General features: G+C 33.6%; 1 protein-coding gene across 2 annotated transcripts in view; it reads right to left on the bottom strand.

Moving 5' to 3' along the window:
- Positions 1-4,532: 4,532 nt before the first annotated feature.
- LOC145293030 (chromosome transmission fidelity protein 18 homolog) overlaps positions 4,533-22,374 on the bottom strand; it is a 219,728-nt gene continuing 201,886 nt past the window's right edge. For both annotated transcript variants that reach the window (XM_080139328.1, XM_080139329.1), the window contains exon 24: positions 4,533-4,717. In XM_080139328.1, coding sequence (XP_079995454.1) covers positions 4,620-4,717 — 98 coding nt within the window. In that variant the 3' untranslated portion in view covers positions 4,533-4,619. The remainder of the gene's footprint in view (positions 4,718-22,374) is intronic.

Here is a 22,374-nt window from a genome sequence, read left to right as displayed (position 1 = left end):
AGATATTACAGAGGGAGAGAGAAGACATTTATACCTTTTACAGTTCCGTGGATGTTCCTTCTTTTAACATATATTAGAGTGGAGAGAGATTGATCAGTTCTTTAACACCGAAGGGGACACATTACTTAGATGAGTTATACACAAAGTTCATTATAAAGATGAGTGGGAACAATGTTCATAACGATGATTTCACATTACCTTCAATTTGGTAGAAAGACGACACGAAGACGCCAGTTACAAAACATATGAGATGTTCTTTTATTCCATTTGACCGGTCAAAATGATGATCACATCCAGGAATTCAAAGTTGTTTCTACATTTTAAAACTTTCCTCTATGCTTCTAAAGACCCTCCTCTGATTCAATTCGGACTCGACTCTGGACTCCGTCTCTCTCTGTCTAATTCATCTTCGACTCTAGCTCCTATATTGAGAATTCATTTCTGCCATGACATCATACAGGTGTCCAAAAACGTAATCGTCCCATGTGGCCTGAACATACATGGTTCGCACATGTTCCCAAACCATTTCTGCAGACAAAGAATTCTTACTAACCTATTTTTCAATGTTTTTAATTTGCTATTGTTCGTTATTTTCTAGATGACCTTATTTAAATTCAGTTTTCATAAAAAGAATTGAACAATCAATCAAAATTCTTTTTACTACATATCTAAACTATTTTATGTGAACTGAACAATGCTAAATTCCATTTCTGAATCTATCTTGCTTACAAGGTTCGAATCTCGGTCTATCCTAATCTCATTTTTACCTATCTAATGTTTTTCCTACTTACAAGAAAAGGGCTCTTTTCTTTAACATTCTCTTGTAAAAAAAAAAAACAAATAAAAAATTCAGTATTAGAAAAATAGATTTATTTATTTGTTCTCTTTGATTTCAAACAGATAAGACATCAATAACTTATTTTCTAAATTCCATTTTAACTTGAGCATAAAGAACGACTGTAATACAAAGACATTAGTTTATTATTAAGTCTAAAAGGTTCTGTACCGAGTCAATTGCTTTTCATTTGTGTTTTATAAGTGTTGTAGGGTGTTCTGTATGGAAAAGATGATGTATGCTGGTGATTTAGTTCTTGTCTGTGAAATAATAACTGTTCCGCTTGTCTGCTTTCCAACTGACTACAATATTATCATCTTCAAGTCTAACGCAAACAAGTTTTTATTGAAACATCCTCGTAAATACTCTGATTATACCAAATTTCCACCAAAAACGATTACTACACTACTCTTCCAATGACTAGAATGCACAAATTAACCTTATTCTCGAGTAGCTTCCGGGCCTTGGTATGTGGGGGAAAAAACCTACTTGTTAAGTTAAAAACTTAGAATTCTATGGAAAGTAAAGTTCTGAGAGTGAATGTTACTGAAAGCAAAGTGATGATCAGTGGTTGTAGTGTTAGAAAATTGAATTGCAAGAAAGAGGAAACTTCCGCTCAATTAGTGGAAAGGGAGTTGGATGTAATTCAATCTTTATGAAAATTCCTCCTGCCTCTGATGTCCAAAAAAAAAAAAAAAAAAAAACAGTCTCAACACTCTGCTGTCTAATTTCTTCCAACTGCGAAAACACAACTCTCTGCACATAAGACTCTCCTCCTGTCACCAAATCCTAAATCGCTGAGTCTCTATAAAAGTCAGACTTTTATACTACAATCAGCAGCATCTAATGTGTATAAAGCGATCAGTTGGATTAGCATAAAACTGGAAAGGCAGCCATTTTTTTTTCTTTTCTTTTTGTCTGCATAGGATTGCACAAGAAACAAGTGTGTACTGATTTTTTAATGCCTTTTAATTGCATATTAGTAGGGCTATGACAAAAGAATATTCTTTTCATTATTTTGACTCTCGAGTATATACCAGTTAATATCTTATATGTTTTTAGATAGAGTGATGTGATTCTTGATTGATTAACTGTCTCTGTGTCGGATATATACTCGAGAGTCAAAACAATAAGAATATTCTCTTGTCATAGCCCTACACATTAGGTACACAAGAACAGTAGAGGAATTACTGGTAGGTTGAGAGATAAGCAGTTTGTATGCAAGAAATCTAAGACAATGAAGATGGATGTGAACTCAGATCTGGAGAAAGTATATTTGGATGGCGAAGCTATTGAAGTTGTTAAGAACTTTTGTTACCTTGGTGACACCATGGGAGCACAGGATGGAGAAGGTGCTAGAGTGATTGCAAAAATTAGAAATGGACTATGTTCAAAAGAGTTCTGCCATTATCATCAGAGTGTCACCATTGTTGACCAAGAGAAGAATCTATCAGGCATTTGTATGCAGTTTGATTACGTTATAATAGAAATAAAACCTGGCCAGTGAGGGTTGCATGATATGAGAATGATACGATGGCCATGTAGTGCGAGCCAGATCTGATAACCTAAGACAAACATTAAATACAGGCAGTATAGAAAGAGATGTGCAGAATAGGAGACTTCATTGGTATGGTCACTTTAAAGGAATGGATGAAAGGGGAGTAGATCAAGGGCAGTTGAGTTAGTTGGTAGGCAGAAGGAAACCATCAGAGGAAGTGAGGATGATGATGATGAACTTGGAGCAAGAGATAAATAAAGTACAGGTTAGAAATAGGTTAGTTTAGATAACAATTTCCAAAATTACATACCAGTATGTAAAACAGACATTCAACCGATGATGATGATGATGATGATGGAGGATACCAGGTTTGAGTGATTCTTTCAGCCTACCCAGAGAGGGCAGGTGTCCAACAATAAATAAAATAATGTCTTTCCATTCTATTAATTAGCTAGAATGCATCTAATGGATTCATAATAATCAGAAGCTCTCATACTAGGCACAAGCTGCTAAAAGCAGCTTATTCTGCCTTGCCAGAGTTCAAAACAGACTCCATAGCCTAATGGAGAATGCCCTTTTCTCTTCCTTGCAATCTCTTTCACACAGAAGAGATGTTGCGAGCCTGTCTCTGCTTTATTGTTATTTTCATGAAAAGTGCCCATCTGAGCTCCAATCTATGCCCCCCCTCTGTCCTGACTTCCACAATAAACACTCATCCAGCTGAAACCACTATCAATAATTTCCTTTACTCTATATCTGTGCCTAAACCTAAACGTAGATTCCATGAACAAAGCTTCTTGCTTAGAAATTGGACACCTGTGGAACTCGGTTTCATTTTCCTGCTTTCCAACTGACTACCATATGTTTTCAAGTTCAATGTAAACAAATTCTTGATGAACCATCTCCTTAAGTAATCCAATAAACCAAATTTCCACTACTAACAATGACTACATGTTCCGTTTGACCACTGTACACTCATAAAACCTTATCCTCGAGTGGCCTCTGGACCTTGATATGTGGTAACTTCTTTGTAAAAAACTCACAAATAATTTAATGGAATCAAAAACATCAATTGGTATCATAGACATGACATTACTGAAGTTATGGATTCAGAAAAGTGATCATTTTCTGAATTTGAACCTCAATTATGATGTCTTTAATAGGAAAGATTTGCTAAACGATTTTGTATGATCATGTTGAAAGAATGAATACAAGAGGTTTTGGGTTAGTTAAAGTAGGACAGTTGAGATAGCTGGGTCAGTTGACTGAGGAAAATTAAGGATAAAATGATAAGGATGGGTTTGAGAAAAAAGGGGAAATAAAGTTGATAAAAGATAGAGCAATTTGGAAGTCAAATTCTAAAAGTTGTCCAACACATGCCAGCATGTAAAGCAGACATCAAACTGATGAGGATGTTGATGATGATGTCTACTACTTACAGTTTATCTGAGGAGGTGCTACTCCGAGCACTCTTTCCTGCTTTGGGAGAGTACAAAACCAAACTCGAAATCTAGTGGACGATGATCTCTTTTCTTCCCTACAACAAAGAAGAAATGTTGCTAGTATTTCTCTACTCTATTATTATTTTCATGCTATAGTTTTAACATTGTAAAACATTCACAACAAGAACTTATCTAGCTACAACCACTGTAAATAATTTTCCTGTCTTTCTCTGTGTGCTAAAGCTAAACAGAACTTCCATAAGCAAATTTCTTTCCAAGAATTACCGGTCTGAAGGGCATGATACCATTGTCTGTGTCCTAGTTGACTACAACATAGTGGTTTGTAAGTCTAATGTAAACAAATTCTTGTTAAAGTGTTCTCTTAAATAATAAAATCCTTTCCAGTATCAACCATCATAAATTGTCATCTCACTGTCTACTTGACCATTATCCTCAATTAGTCTTTGGGCCTTGATAAGCATGGACTAATTAGTACAGAAAAATAATAGAATCAGTTTCTCATTGTCAGACACCAAAACAGATCGGACAACTAAAATATGTCTGCTAATGGTTTCGTATTAGTTTGGTTAGAAATCAACAAAGATAAACTTTAAGCCTGCAATAAAAATCAGTTTATTTTCACGATACTTTCCCATTTCTATACTAAGATTAGCAAGCAAGCAGTCAATATGCAGAAGGGATTCAACACGGAGATGAGCACTGTAAAATGAAGATGAGATTAAATACCAAAAAGATATTTTCTTTTTCATTTTTATTATCAAAATTCAAATGAAATATTCCTTCACATAATTTATATAAAATGTCCATAAACTTTGGAGAATAATCACAAAAGGTCTTGGATCTTCACGTTACGACGTACGGCATTGGAGAATCCTTCTTTGAAATGGAACCAAATTTCCTTTGCAAACTTTATTTTCTTTCCTGCAAAGAAACAAAAATAAAATTGATTTCATTTAATTTCAAATCCAATAAAAATTCGGTTCATTTTAGGAACCACAAATAATCATATTGTTGCATCGAGGCAATCAGAAAGTGTGACTTTGTAGTTTTATCTGTGCCTACGACTTAAAAAAAGATCACATTCTAAAGTAATCAGGTGCTGTTAATGCACGCACGCACACATCCATGTGTATTTCATCTGCTCTTTGGTAAGTTTCATACAGATGGGTATTTAGTAACGAATGAGATCGAGAAGGAAGGGGGGGGAGTAATTGCAAATGCTGGTAATACCCGTAGCTTTTCATAAACAAGTTGACACATACATTTGTGTGAACAAATACTAACCTGGCACAGTAAGTTATATTCACGCCAATCAAGGATACATGCCCAACAGCCTGACAGAGTTTTGGTCATTTTTGAATAGGGAATTACCTTGCATTAGTTGGGCTGAAGTGTGGCGCTGAGTAATTCTGGGAAGTGCACCCTCCCAGGTCATTTCCTCTGGTCTTTCGAGTGGAGTAAGTTTATTGCTTACTATCTGAAGCGCCCCCTACCGAGTAATTCTTAAAAGATCAGAGTGCTCCCTCTTCAGGAGCACTGACTTGACTCTCCCCACCTACCAACTTTCTGCCACATCTTCTAGCGATGGAAAAGAAATTAAATACCTACATTTATGTGAAGAAAATAGTAAGATGTTTTTCAATTTTGAGATGAGGATTGATAATTTATATTATTTCGATTATTCAAACTGTTACAAAATGGATTGAGAGAGAGAGAGAGAGGTGAGTAAACGTGGAGTGTAGACACGTTTACCAGAACCGAAGGTCAGCTGACCAGATTACGTATGAGTGACGTGGTCAGGTTGGCTAGATCTGTGAGATTTGATTTGGACACAGAAGACAACGGACGGCTTCCCGTTGTCTCCTCCTCTCCACGGAAGGGGGGGGGAACGCTGACGTGTGTAGAAGAAGAACCCACACAAGCCGATTTCACTTCCACCTCCTGCAGGACCTCTGGGGAAAGTGAAATAAAAAAAACTATAAAACTAATTCATCGTCTTGGAGTGATAAATCTTCGTCAAACAGGTATCAAGTCTCCCTCCAGGATGAGAAATTTCCAGATGGTCCAACATCGAAGAAGCAGAGGTAGGTTCTGAAAATACATGTCACACACAATTCCCCTTATGATAATCAAACACACAACCATTTATATTACAGACAATCATACGCACACGGAATCCTTTTATGTTATACACCAAACGTAAATGGTGCCCCTCAATGATAACTCTATGTAACAAAACTAGTGTTCTCATTTGGAGTGTTAGTTTCACAATGTTTCGGCTAATGAAAGTTTTAACCTATTTTAGGTGTATCTTGTCAACTTTGAGATCTTTTAGTTGAACACATGAATCTGGGCAGAATCCTTTATTTAAACCATAAGGCCGCATGCTATTGTTCTGTCAACCATGAGCAGCTAGAGTAATTGGTAAAATTCAGTTTATATATATATATATATATATATATATATATATATATATATATATTATATATATATAATTATGAACAGGAATAAAAATCTAACATGTATGATATTAAAAGTTGAGGTGGAAAGACCTAAAAACTCAACGTTTCACCCATTTAGTGCAGGCTTTTTCAAGAGTAAAAAATGTTTCTTGATGAGAAGGTTAGTTAATTAGGGGTATATATATTATGAAGAAAATGTTAGTTAATTAGGGGTGCATATATATATATATATATATATTGAGAGATCAGAATATTTATGATTGGATTTTTATAGACTGTTCTTTTATGGGTCTTTAGCCAGTTAAAATAGTTTTTAGGGGTCAAAAATGGGTCAAAATTTTAAAAATCATTATACATTTTGTACATTCATCTTAGATTATCAGAATACTACCATGGCAGGTGCTCGTCTGAACTCTAATCTCTGGTCCCCCCTCACCAATCTTTCATGATAAGCACCCGTCTAGCGGAAACCACTGTCAAAACTTTTCCCCACTCCTTATCTGTGCCAAAATCAAAACATAGATTCCATGAACAAAGTTTCTTTCTTAGAAGTGCTCGCCTGTGGAACTCTGTTCCGGTTGCCTGTTTCCCACCTGACTACAATCTGGATGTCTTCAAGTCCAATGTAAACAAATTCCTGATGAACCGCCCCCTCCCTAAGTAAAACACTTTATCAAATCTCCAACACTAACGTACTGTACACACAATAACCCTTACCCCTGAGTGGCTTCCGGGCCTTGATAAGTGGTGACAGTTTTGCTTGTTTTGATTCTAGCTGATGGCATCCAAACACTTTTTTTTTTTAAATCATGACTATAATAATATATACGAAATCTGGACAAATTAAAATATCATATTACAGCATATTTTAACCAGGTAAAGTTGGGTGCCCATTTGCTAGTAATATTAATAAAATTACTACTAGTATTAATATTATTAATAATAATATTCTTACTAGCATTATTATTATTATTAATATTACTACTACATTTTTGCCTTAGACTATTCATCTTATCTACCTACCATTCACAATTCTTTTTCTTTGTTGCAAATAAAAACGATCCTAACTATTTAACAACAAGTATGCTATTATAATGCCAATAACATGGTACAACAATAAGAAACGAAATATCTTTAGTCAGAATCAATGTCAGCTTAAATGTTACATAGGTCGGACTTTTAAAATCTCATAAGATCAATTTATATGTTAGGTTTGAAGGATAAAAATAGTAACATGTGATGTGGAGGTTGGAAGCAGAAGTCGAGAGTCTATATTCATGCCCAGACAACACCGGATGTGCTTGCTGATACTAATACGTAAAAGAAATCCATTAGGATCTATTTTACCCAGACTGCCTTTGAATGAGTATACAAAGAGAAAATAAAGTTGTAAAATATTATTGATATTTGTGCAGACCATGTTAAAATAATATTATTTAGAAACCCATTCTTAAAAGAAAAAGTGAGTCTTTCTTTTTTTTTTTTTTAAATATATTACTAGCAGACCGCCTGTCGTTGCCCAGTCGTAAAATACACAAAAATATTATATTTTAATTCATGCAGAAATACTGTAAGTATTAAATGTAACGTTAAATTCCTTTAAAAAAAAAAAAAAAAAAAAAAAACAGGAAATAAGACAAATGGAAAGAAACTGATACATGTGCATGTAAGTAAAAAGAAATATAAATACTCGAGCTGAGATCGAAACCAAAACCCAAAGACATGAGTCAAGTACGATAACCATTAGACCAGCATGACACGCCCCTTAAAAAGTCTTGTCAGATTTCTTATTCATAACATAAGTAATCTGTAATGTGAACTATTTATGCATGCGCATTCGTGAAGCAGTCAGCAAACAGATAAAAATTCGATAACTCCCATGTACCAATTTTTCAATTTCTACTCCTTAGCAGCGTGTTTTTTTTTTTTTTTTCCGGATGAAAACAGATTAAGAAGTTTTCCACATGTCTGATTATCCGATATACCAAATTTCAATTCTGTAGTTCAAAAATTCGTTGACAATATAGGTTGAGAAGTGTCCTCACACACACACACACACATACACACACACGTTCTAACTTTTATAGATATACAGATTACATAAAAAATTTAATAAACAAAACATATCGTAAAAATTGAATTTAACTTGAAAATCTTATCCAAGCAATAGCATGATCTGTAGATGTACCTATTTTCTACCAAGTTTTTCTATTGCAAAAACGCGAGACAAAAATCCAGATCTCGCCACCGGTAACGCAATCGTATCATAGTCACCTTAATCTGAATATTAATGTCTCAACAACAACTGCATCGTGTAACAGGAACAGATCTTGCCCTGCAAGACATCATGCCACCTCTGCAATACCCCCATCCCAGCTCCTTTTCAATGGAACCGATCTTTTACACGCGACACTCTTATTCCGGCATCGTCAATCCCGACCTCACATCATAAAACATTATACATTCACCTTTTGAACAAAGAAAGCTGCCCTCCCCCTTCCTAAAAAAAAAAAAATGGATTAAAAAAAAATAATTTTCCATGAAAAATAAATTTTAAGTCTTTTAAAAGAATTTATGAAAAAAATTAAAAAACAAAAAGAAAAGAAAAGAAAATAATATTTTCTTTGATTATGAGAAAATAAATACTTGATGAGTGAAGATGTCACCAAACGGAGGTTTTCACACATCCTTCCCCAGAGGGCATTAATATTTAGTAAGCTCTTATTTCTACCTCCCCACCACCACCACCATCATTCTTTTCTCTTCTCCTACCCCCACAACTACCATCCTACCTCCTCCTATCTCCACCCATCTGATCACTCGACATATCATGAAGCCAATCAGGTGAGCAATTGAAACAACCAATCAAAAAAGGCAACACAAGAAACGATCGTCACCTACAACACAACAGTGTGCATACTATTCATTTTTTTTTTTTTTTTAACTATTCCTCTTTTCGTCTTCTCCTTATATTTAAAAAAGAAAATAAAAAATTCAAAGAAAGGAACTATTCGGAAAAATTTAATGTAAAAAAAAATAAAATTTAATCAAATCTAATTTTTGTTAAACAATTTATGCTCAGTTTTAATCTTTGCTTAACTAGTTTTAAGAGTTGCATGAGCACGTTATTAAATTACTACTCAATGTTGATTTACATACGATGAATTTCTAAAAATAAAAAAATGAAACATTTACCGTTTCCACCACCTCAATTTTCACAGAAACGATTCAATTTTTAAATTAAAACATAAGAGTATCAAGAATGAATCCAAAAATTCAATATACAATGTTAAGACATGAGAAGTGGATTTGGTTTAACAAAACATGGAACGGAAGTCACTAAGCATGAAACGAAATACGAAACCTATCGAACCACTTCTTGTTTTATCATGAAATAATAATAAAAAATAATGAAGTTTTATTTTTTATATTTCTATAAATTTTTTTAATATTTAAAATATATTAATATGGAAATATTTTATTTCCAAAAAAGTAATTTAAGCATTCATAGTTTACATTTCTATAAATAATTTTAAAAAAGCCCTAATTTATTTTTCAATTAAAGAAGCAAGGACCAAGGTTTCATTTAAAAAAAAAACAAAAAAAAACAATGTGGTTTTTTTAAAAAAAGGTTTTAAACTTCAGACATTACACGTAAATTTCTAAAAAACACAACTTTTTTTTGTTTTAAATTTGAATATATTATTTATTGACCTTTTCTCTTCAATTTGTGATATATAAGACTTTGGTGAGTAAATTAATTATTTACTTTTTAATAGACATTTCAAAATGGGGGGGCGTGAATTATTCGACCCCCTGTCTTTCCAAACTTATAACTACTCGAAAAATATAATTCAAGCCCTAATTTTTTTCAATTAAAGGAGCAAGGACCAAGGTTCCATTAAAAAAAAAAAAAAAAAAAGAAAAAACAAATAACATGGTTTAAAAAAAAGGTTTTAAACTTCAAACTTTACAGGTAAATTTCTAAAAAACACTACGTTTTTTTTGTTTTAAATTTGAATATATTATTTATTGACCTTTTCTCTTCAATTTGTGAGTAAATTAATTATTTACTTTTTAATAGACACTTGAAAATGGGGGGGGGGCGTGAATTTAAAAAAAAACGTTTGTCTAAAATATTATATTCGGTTTATTGGAAAGAGCATAAAATTTCACATTGACCCTGAAAATATTGTAAAAATAGAATCAATAGAAAAATTTTGATAGATTTTTAAAGTTTAAAAATTGAAAAATATTGAGTTCGGAAAATTCATTATTGTTTTTTAAAAAATAAAAAAAAATATTTCTATTACTTTTAAAACAACTTTAATAGTTTATTTTGGAAGTATAATCCATAAAGAAAATAAACAACCCACTTTTAACAGAGAAATTACGAGATTTTTATATTTTATTCGCAGTTTCGTGTTAGGGGTGTCAAAAATTCCTACAAAAATTCTGATACACCTAGAATAACACTCAACAACATTCTTTGGACCCATGGCTACCATACAGGTTCAACAAGCCAAGCATGCAAAGATTCCCTACATGAGTGAACGATTTGGGGGAAATTTTACCCCCATAATGCCCCTAGAGTGGCAACCAGAGTTATCCTCGAAAATCCGTTCTGGCAAAAATTTACTTTCACCATGACTAATGTTTGCGCAAAATTTCGAAAAATTCAAATGCATAATTATTAAGAAAAGTGCGAATAAACAAACAGACGAACAGAAGTGAATTACTAGATTCAATCCCTCTTTTGTCGGGGGACCAATAAAATAAAAGCAAACACAACGAAAATGAATAAGAGCAGTTGCTGAAACGAAAGCTAGCTGGGGATAAACAAAACAAGTGACTGATGCATGATGGGAAATCATTCAAATTATTTTTTTTTTTTTTTTTTTGACATCCAAATATAAAATTCTATTTAATAAAAATCCACTAAGAGATATGACTTAATTTTTTTAAATCATTATTTTAATCATTACTAGCAAAGTGACCCAACGTTGCCTGGGGATTGAATGTTGATGAACGAATGTTTCACACTCCCATATTTTTACTGTCCTTGAAATCAATGAAATAGTATATTTTTCAATCAAACTGCTCTATTTGGGAACTCATCTCGATGCACCTAAAGGAAGCTTTCAATGTATGACTAAGTTCACAATATATTGCAGTCTACATTGCACTGTAGAGAACCTACCGTCAGTCACAATTTTGTAAACGAATACCTCAACTTTTTTTTAGAAATGGAAAATATTGCTAACCTAACTGTTAGTACCTTCATTTGTTATTTATATTTTTACTTTTTTTTTGGGGGGGGGGCATATAAGATTCAATTTAATGGAAAACGACAGAGAGATACAGTATAATTTTTTAATCATTATTTGGATCATTTCTTCTAAGGTCATGACCGCAATCAAATCTATGGGCAAGCAGGTGAAGAAAAAAAGAACTCAAGGTGAAATGGATTATTTACTTTCTTACTGCTAATTTGCTCTAAGGAAAATAATAACTCCCCCACCCCCTTACAAAAGGTTCAGAGGCAGTACGATAAAAAATTAAAACAGAAAATATTTCTCCAATCTATATTCTTCAAATGGGGTAAAAATTGTAATACGTTACATTAATGTTTTCAATTTTTTAAATAATTTTAATTGGGAGGAATGCAGGGGTAAATAGAAACAAAAATAAAATCAAGTTCAAGATAAAAATGTTTTTCAGATAAAAATCGACACAAATATTTCAAGAAAATTACTTTACAAATTTTAAATAAAATAAAATTTTAAAAAGGTTTTCGAAATAATTATTCTTTCTGTTACACATCTTTCATACACTGAAAAAATTTTTGTATGCAAGAACAAAAAAAAAAATTACATCACGTTTTATAAGCTGAAAATTTCGTAAGTAGAGTCATTCGTCTAGCTGAATAATTTACCCAACTCTTTATCTGTGCCTAAACCTAAACGTAGATTCCATGAACAAAGCTTTTTTTCTTAGAACTGCACGTCTGTGGACTGGAACTCTTCCATTTGCCTACTTTCCAGCTGACTATAATATGGTCGTCTTCAAGTCCAACGTAAATAAATTCTTGATGAGCCATTCCCCTTAAGTAATGCAATTTACCAAATTTACACTTGTAACGACTATTACGTCATTGTCCCATTGCCTACTGTACACTTATTAACCCTTATCCTCGAGTGGCCTCTGGGCTTTGATAAGTGGTGATTCCTTTGTAAAAAAAAAAAGTTTCACTGTAGGTAGGTAGGTGTATGTGCGTGAGTGTTTCAGTCAGGACATACATATCTTCAGACAGCCTGATCTGGTGTTACCAGATTACTTATAATATCGATGAAACTATTGCGCACACACACACATACGAGAGAGAGAGAGAGAGAGAGATAGAAACAGTAAAAATATTAGTTTGATACCAGAAATAAATTTAAAAAATAAAAAAAATCAACATTTTCATTCATAAGTTTTCGCATTTATATAAAATAAAAATTTTGGAATTTACATGCAAATCTTTGTAATAAAAACGTAATGAAATCAAAAGAATGAAGAAATTTATTTGTCTGCGCAATGGTGTGTGTGTGTGTGTGTGTGTGTGTGTGTGTGTGTGTGTGTGTGTGTGTGTGTGTGTGTGTGTGTGTGTGTGTGTGTTTTAAACTTACAATTTAGAAATAGATGGCAATTCACTGAAAATCAAGTCAATCCCTAAAAAACTGCAAAAGGACGTTTAAATACAATGCCAAAACGTTTTGTCTATGGGATCAAAACAATCAATGAATAATAATTAAAAAAAAAAAAAACTTTAAAATTATATGGCGTTGCTGAGGAGAGAGAGAGAGAGAGAGAGAGAGAGAGAGAGAGAGAGAGAGAAAGAAAGTCAGCTTGCCATCCTCTCTCTCCTTTTTTCTTGCAGGCATCTTGTTTTCTAGTGCGTTTAACGTTGTGGCGACTCCACAGTCTGTAACGGTATCCATTAGGTCAATCCAGCACACCCTGCTGCTAATAAAGAGGAAGAAAGAAGGAGGTCCACACAGAGTAGAAACTAGGCAGAAAAGGGAGGGGATGAAGAGAAAAGAATCATAGACAGAGATGAAAAAATCAAGGAGAAATTAAGGAATGAGATGAATATCAGTAAGAGAGAAAAGGATGAACGAAAGTTCGGCTAAGAAAGAAGAGAGGGGTAAATAATACAAACAAAATAAGGAAAAGCGAGGGATTGGGCAAGAAGGCGGTTATAAAAATTTGCTTTTAACAAAGAAAAATTTAATGGTTTCAATTTTTCAACAGAAAGAGAGAGATGGCACTCTCCGTTTTTTCGCAGACCAGATTCAATAAAAGAAATAATAATAAAAAAATCCCCGAGTGAAGGGTAAAATTAATTTCTGCCGCTTAGAATGTGGAATGGCAAAAATCGTAAGTGTAACTTGTTTTTAGTATTTTGCAACTCCCCACGGACACCGGAATGAAATTAGATGAGGCACTACAGACAATAATGTGCAGCCCCTAGAGATGGATGGGGATATGGGGAGGTGGGGGATAAGATAAAGACAGTGAGAGGGGGGAGGGGAAGTTTGAGATACAATTTCTTAATTATTAAGCTGATGTTGTTCAGAAAGAGATGGTGAAACGGGAAGAATGGCCGACGATAATGCAATTGGGTGCTTTTGCTAAGAAAAAAGAAAAAAGAAACATGATTCTTATACCCCATTTCCTGTTATCCAATCTTCTCTCCCACAGTTTTCCCCTCATACGGCAAATCGGCCCTTTTTTATCATTCAAGGCTCAAACAAAACACCTATTGAAAGCCATTCAGTGTACCTATATTATATATACGTTTGTTTATCTGTCTGTTCCGCTTTTTTTTTTCATAACCTACTGGACCAATCTGACTGAAATTTTGTACGGGCCTTTGTTATAATAAGGTGCCACGAACTAAGTTTTATGGTATCCATTTGATATACAGTTATGGATTAATAGGGATTAATATTTAAGTTCCACTTTTTCTTGGAAACAACTGGCCCAATTTGGCTGAAATTCTGTATGAACCTTTGTTATAATAAGGTGCAACAAACAAAGTATTATGGTATCTGTTCAATACACAGGGATTAATAGGGATAAGTATTTAATGCAAATATGAGCACAAATTTAATTGTATCCAACCATCAATTTAGCATAAAGCACTCATTCTAAGTCAACAGGTTATAGTTTTCACTAGGCATGGACAAAACGAAAGGAGGGAGTAAGTATTTTTTGATGGAGTCTCTTTAAAAAATCTACCAAAAATCAAGTAATTATCCAATCAATACGAAATTTTCACTGATTATTAAGTGAAGAATGAACTTTATAATGGTTTACTTGTTTTTTCATGATCGATATTTGTATACATATTCTTTTGCCTACAACCCCCTTTTCTTTATTTGTGGTTACAAATATGCTTAAAATAATCAGCCGAAACTGAACAAAATATATTGTATTGTGGGGAGAGTGAGGATTGTAGATAAAAAAAAAACAACTTTGCATGTATCAGATTTTAAGATTGAAAATGTGAATTTTGAATGTGCTTTATTTTTCATTTTTTTGTTTTGAAGTTCGAAATTCATTGAATATGTTAATAATAATTATTATCATTCAGATTAGTAAAAAAAAAAATATAAATATTTTCATTATTTTTACGAAAAACAAACTTCTAAATTTTTTAAACATAAATTAATAATTTTATTTTAGTGAGGTCAATATTGCTAATACACCATTAAATAGGAAACACTTTGAAGAATTGATACCAAAAAAGAAAAAACTGATAAATAACTGTGCATTTTGCCAAAAATTCAATAATTTCTTTCTGCAATTTCTTGTTTATTCACCTATGGTGGCCTAACCCTGATGAAGGAGTTGTTTTCAACACATGCGACACCTAGCGTTCCCAAAATGGCCACCTATCTGGTACTGGCCAGACTCATTGTTGCTTAACTTTGGGGGTTATATAGGCAACAAATATATATATATATATATATATATATATATATATATATTATATATATATATATATATATATATATCGCTTATGAAAAATAGAATTAAACCTTTCACTTAATTGTCAAATACAACGTTAAAAATACATGGCTAATATATTTTATTTAGTACCTTTCAGGCCTCCATACTTAATTTTAAACTATCATTAATTTTTTTTTTTTTTTTTTTTTTTTTTTTTTTAATTTCGCTATGCAAATCCATAGAGTGATATAAAATTATGTGAAATTCAGGTATTTATATTTTTTGCATATTCTTATAGCAAGTCATCCTAAATGTTATTTAGACAAAAAAAAATTATTTGGTTCAAAAACCGTTTAAAAAAATATTTTAATGTTTTAGTGATCACGATAAAAATGACAGTGAATTGTGTCGTTTTGGAAAAATTTAAATTCTATTCCAAATAGCAGAAAAATTTGTATATTATTCTGCATTTCATATGATAAACTTCAACCTTTTATCTTTCTGGCAAAAAAAAAAAAAAAAAGTTGCTCAAGAATAATGGATTTTAATTCATCTTAAAAAAAAAAATAAATAAATAAATAAATAAACAACTTTGTTTATCTTTCAGATTTTGGTCGTACCTAATTTTTACCCAGTTTAAACAGAATAAAAAGTCTAGTCTATTTATAACACAGATTTGGTATCTGTCTGTCTGTCTGAAGCCAAACATTTTACTATCTTTTAAAGCTCAATTCATTTGACTGTGCTATTTAAAATTTCTAGATTTGGCAACTATCGATTATTTTTAGTTCAGCTGACACCCAACCAGCATTTGCAAATTGCAAATGATGCAATCAATTTTACTGAGAGAAACATTTGATGAATGAATAATTTCACAAAATGAACTTGTAAACTGATCACCTTATTCATGCAATTTAACCCCATTAGATTATTTTCTTTGGAGATATGTAAAGTTGCATGTCTACGCCGATAAACCAAACACAATAGATCACTTGCAAGACAACATTCAACACATTATTGTCGCAATACAACCTAATTAAAGGCATAAAGTTTGTTAAAATTAGACCTCTAGATTACGACATATGCGCGAGGCACTGGAGCATATGGCTAAAATTATATTTAAATTATAAATGCCAAAAAATTTGGAATAAACCACATATTTGTACAATAAAAATTTTTTTCTGCGATTTTTAATTTAAAGGTTGTCGCCTCTGAAAAAAAAAAAAAAAAAAAAACAAACACCCTATACAGTAAACTGCAATAGTAAGTAAAGAAGTAAGATTGTACATCATAAAACAAGACATGCAAAATTCATATTAGAATTGTCCATAAGAACAATAGGCAGAATAATCCAAATGATATCGATTATTAAATTATCTAAAAAAAAAAAAAAACATTCATAAACTTTAAACTTTGATCTTATTTCTTAATCAAACATCTTTGAAAAATCACTCAGTTATTTGTCAAAGTAGCAACTAGATATAATAAAACGCTTATCTTTTGGTGATCGTATTTCTTTCACTGACAATCTTCCACAGCTTATTACTGAATGAAAAATGTTTTTTCAATCTTCATTTTTTTTAATAAAATGAACAAAGTCAAATTATTTAAACAACAAAAAGTTTAATAGAATAATATTTTTTTTTTAACGAAGGCTATTTTAAAAAAGAAACATCTGAAGAAATTCAAATGTTTATACCTTCAAGCCTCAACATAAAATTTGGTACATATTTACAATCACACTTATTTAAAAATATAGAAAAATCTTTGATGTGTGTACTCGTCAGGAAATGAAAATGTCATATTCCAAAAATCATGCAGACTTGGATAGTAACTTTTCTATTTGGCTAGTAAACGAAAATATTTAGTTGTCAAAGGTCAACTAAAGATAAATTTGTCCGTAGAGCCCTGCTCCATTTTACGTTTTTCATTTGTTTCCATTTTTTTATTATTCTTCCAGCAATGTCCAAAAAATCTCATTCTTCTCCCTCTGATCAAGGCTGAGGTCTGAGGATGGTTTTCATAAAATTGTTTTTCTTTGTAGAGTGGTGCTACCAAGTGATGTTAAGCATTCTGCTGTACATTTTGTCAATTTGCTTTGCTAATCTTTTAGTAAAAGTTCAGGTGCTACATCGATATACCAAAACTGGTATAACATTTCCTCTTGGTAGAAAGATTTAACTTTCAGGTTGCCTTCATCTTGTCCAGTCAGGTTAGGGTTCGTTTATTCGCACCATATTAGCCAAATTTAATTTCTCTTACTTTTTTTTAATAATCGGTACTTTTTTTTTTGCATAATTGGTACTTATGCAGAAAATATACCATGCTATTTTTTGGTTAGTCTTTTCAAGTTAAAATCAAGTTTTACAGTATCTTTTGTTTATTAAATTGTTAGGTGAAAGTACAGAATAGTTACAAAACATCCTCTCCTCCTCATGTTAAGAATGGTTCCTAAATAATAACATTATTTCAGCACAGTACGTTCTCCGCCTATTTTACAAGTATTCTAATGGGATGTGCTCTGACGAACTCATAGCACTTGTTCCCCCTCCTTGACATTAATACATCGAACTAAACCAACAAGCAGCAAAATCCCTCCCCCACACTGTAGAAATCTCTATATGCTGAAACACCTTTTACTCTAATAGTTTCTCCTCTCAAACTGCTAGACTTTGCAATTCCTTCCAGATTTCCTGCTTTCCTGATTGTATTGACATGCAAAAGTTTAAATGTAATGTGAACAGACATTTTGCTACTCAGCTGTCTACATAGTGTCCCTGTAGATATGGTCCCAAATAGTAGCGCCTCACATCCATGTGGCACTGTGCCTTGTTTGGGCTGAATAATAATAATACTAATAAACTTAATAATAAAAAATAAAATAATAATAAGTATCGAATAATCAAATCAAATTCTGTCAAATTAGACGAGGTACAAAATTGGAGCAAATTTTAATAAATTTATCATATATCGGTTGTATAAGACGACTGCTAAATCATGAAACTATGTTTATTCAGCCTAGGCTAGAGATTGCAACACCCGGTATCTTATGAAATATTGGTTTTTAAAGATGATTTTTTGTACTTTAAGGGTCGTCTTATTCACCGAAACATACGGTAATAGAAGTAATAGTAGATTTTTGGCTTCAGACAAATACCAAATGTCCAATAGTAATGGATTTATTTACATAATGCATGATTAAAATAAAGATTTGGACATATTATTTGGTTTCACCAGATTACTGTTCTCATCTTAAATGTTATTTTCACGTTTCGGCCCATGTAGTCTCTGACCTTCTTCAGGTGTATCTTGCCGAACTCAGGAATATGCACAGAATTTCAAACAGGATTCTTTATTTAATCGATTGGTGTAGCATGCTCTCATTTCATCAGCCATGACTAGGTAGATGTCTTAAATAATTCAATTATATTTTTAGCGTTGCCTACACTGAGGATTGAACCTCCGAGTTCCAACAAATCAACGACCTCTGTATGTGACCAACACAGGGTGACTTTCATCCATGAAGAGGCCGTGTCAACCAAATTTTCAATCTCATTGCACATTCAAACAGCGCTAGGCTCATCAGCAGCCCGATCTGTGCTTCGGCAATTTTGCAGTTGTTTTTGATAATGTTGACAAGAATTTCTTCTCAAGCATTCAGCAGACAGATGGTAATCCTATTAACCCTAACCCTAATCCACTACGACATGAGTTTAGCAACGAGTTGATGACTGACGTTCAATAGTGATGTGTGTCATCTCAAACTCTCTTCAACAACCCACCGTCAAGAATATCCTTGATCACGGTCTACATGTAAACCTGACATATGCCAATGACATTGTCTTGTTGAGGTCAACCGGGGATTAGGTTACCAGGTGCAGTATTTTCATTTAGGAAGTAAAAGTGCAATAAGTTTATCCGAAAGCACTTGCAAAACGATCACAAAAGTGCAACGATATGACAGATAGTGCGTCATCTATCGAGTTAGAAATTCTTTTTTTGCACCAGAGATATAGGTTAGTGGTTTGTGCACCAGCATGAACTGGCAAAAATACCCTATGCACAGGTAAATGATGGCTTTACAGGGTGAAACGGTAAAATTGTCTCGCTAAAAAAGACAACATGATTCCATTTCCGTTTGATGAAGACCAGTTTTCTTTGTTGTTGCAGACCATCTACGCTATACAACTCATGCTCTCTACCAATCCAAGTTATGACAACAAGACCGTTTGCAACACCTTCAAAATGCATCGCTATATTGCCACGAATAACAGGGGCGTGTCTAGGGTGATGAAAACAAAGTTTTCAGCCACAGTTATAGTCTCTGGTGTCGTTTCAAGTGAGGGTCACATCATGCCACATCACATCTTCGAAGTCGGCTTGAAAGTCAACACCAAAGTATACCTGGATGTACCGAAGAGTGTGGTGTTCCCTTGGTGCAATCAGGTGGCTGCTGGCAGATGATACATGTGGCAGCAGGATTTGGCGCCAGCCCACAAGTCCAAAGAGACCCAAACTTGGCTTCAGAAGGAGTGCTACAACTTTATACCCATCTCTCACTGGCTCCCAATCCTCTCCCAACCTGAATCCGCTGGACTACTTCGTTTAGTCATATGTCAAGAACATCACTAACATGACCTCACACAACATCAAAGCCAACCTGATCGCCGACATCTGCCAAGTATTCGCTGAGCTCCCGCCGGTGCTTGTGGAAAAGGCATGCTCCAAGTTCTGGACCTGTATCGAGATGGCGATTGAGGTTGAAGGCGGCTACATTGAATAGATGTCTGCTCTACTACATAATCAGGTTACTTGAATTGATTTTTTTTTCAATAAAAGTTTTAAAATAAAGCTGGAGTGTTGCTTTCTTTAGGGCGAGAACTCTATAGTTTCACTCTGTATATAAAAAAATAGGATACTGGCAGATGGGAGAAGTTTCAATCCACTTGTTAAATATTGCGTATACATTAATGAGTACTCATTAGAAGATTGTCGTTAAGTTAGGCAGGAGTCAGCAACAAGTCAGGCTATAATTTTCGTGAGATCAAAGGCAAGGAGTATGTATGATGAGTCGAAGATGGAAAATCAACAAAAGCTGACTTAACTTACAAATCAGTGAGAAACAACGCAAGGGCCCATGTAGCCTCATATCTGTATGCCTTCCCCATAATCTTTTTCTTCTCACTGCCAGCAAGAAGAAAGCAAGAATGGCCTTACGTTTTTGAATTTTTGAGATGAGGGTTGATTATTCATATTATTTGCATTCTTCTGATTACCGTTCTAATCTTGAGTATCATTTTCACAACATTTTGGTCGACGTAACCTTTGACCTGCTCCAGGTGTATCTTATCAAACTAAAGAATTAACTGTCGAAACGGAAGAATAAATTTTAACAATAATCTTAAAAATTATGTCCCTTTATTGAGATTTATGAAACAGAGTATCCTTCTCCTTCATTGTGTGATACTATTGACGCACCCCCCCCCAGAGTGTTAGGAAGCGATCCATAAAAGATGAAAAACTATAATGGTGGGAAATAGTTCATTAGCAGAAAAAAAGTATAAGAAGTGGGGTTAATATAAAAAGATGATAGCAAGTCTGTTGAATTCTTGAGACAAGAAGACACCTCACGGTCAGTGATCCATTTTTTAAATAGTCATGGCAGTGGCAAAAAAGGGGAGATTAACCATGTATATCGAAACACCATAGTAAGCATGAGGCAGTACATCAAAAGTTCAACAGATATGGCATTGGGAATGGTGAGCAACCATCATGAACACCTATCTTAACAAACATCAATCACAAAGCTTTCTGAAAACTTTGCGGGTGTCATACTGGAGAATACTGCCAACATATATGATGAACCCAAAACACAGATTGCAAGAATGAAAAAAAATATACATAGATAGAAACAAGAAAACAAGGATGGAAACAACGTAAGAGAGCAGAGAAGTTTCTGGAGGAACTTAACCAGGAGTATATAGACAGGGATGCCTCACTTCAATGTCTTAAGAGTGGGAGACTACCATTTGATAAGGAAAAACTCATTATAGCTGATCAAGATCAGGGTTTACTCACAAATGGATTTTAAAAATGGCTGGCCTACAAACAAATAATCAGTGCAGGTTTTGCCATTCAGTGATTGAGAATCCGAGATTTGGATACCAAACCTTATTGGCAAATGGCTTTTACACTGTCCACCACAACAATGTATGTAAATAATGTAAATACTTCCATTAGAAAATCAGATGCAGTTTGACAGATCGTGAAGTATGAATCATCACTGATAACATTGCTTGAGTGTAAAGCCATGTTTAGTTTCACAACAGTTTCCGATGATTAGTTGTTCTATACAAGTCCTGGGGGTGACTGGTCCTCAGTGGACAGAACAGTTACCGATGGTTAGTTGTTCTATACAAGTCCTAGGCGTGACTGGTTTTCAGTAGGCAGTTCTTGAGTTGGTAGCCACAGAGCAAAAGATTCTTCCTGTGTTGACACGAAGAAAACATATGCAAGGTTGCTAAAGAAAAGGTTTAATTTTTATCGAGCAATTCTGGTTTCTGATTGGTTGGTAGCAGAACGTGAATTGATTTGATCCGTTGGTTCCTAGCAGCATCGTTTATAAATAGAACCTTCCAACTGTGAGGGACCATACCCTCATTGTAACTCAAAAATATTGCAATAACATCAAACAGCAAGGTGACAGTGTTCTATGACAAAGGCATACAGGCAGACAAGACCATCAAACCAGACATTGTAATATGAAACAAGCCTGAAAGAAGTGCGCTCATTATTGATGTCAATGTCCCAAATGATTCCAATCTTAACAGAACTGAACGGGAAAAGAGAACAAAATATCAGGATCTAAAGAATGGTTTAAAAACATGGTCCCTTAAAGAAATCAACATTATACCAGTTGTGATAGGAGCAACTGGCCTAATGAAAAAAAAAATCTTAAGAAATACTTGGAAATAATTTCTGGCACGAAATACAGATCGCAACCATAAAGGGAACAACGTCTATTCTTAAAAGAGCCCTCGGATATAAATTCAAATCATAATGAAATCAAGTGTTAGCCCCAAGGCGGGGCCCCTTGATCTCTTAAAACTAATCAAA

This window comes from Euprymna scolopes, chromosome 14, assembly GCF_053919585.1.
Source record: "Euprymna scolopes isolate OS-2025 chromosome 14, ASM5391958v1, whole genome shotgun sequence".
NCBI lineage: Eukaryota > Metazoa > Mollusca > Cephalopoda > Sepiida > Sepiolidae > Euprymna > Euprymna scolopes.
Note: the sequence above shows the minus strand (reverse complement) of the source record. Positions and strands in the feature narration are given on the sequence as shown.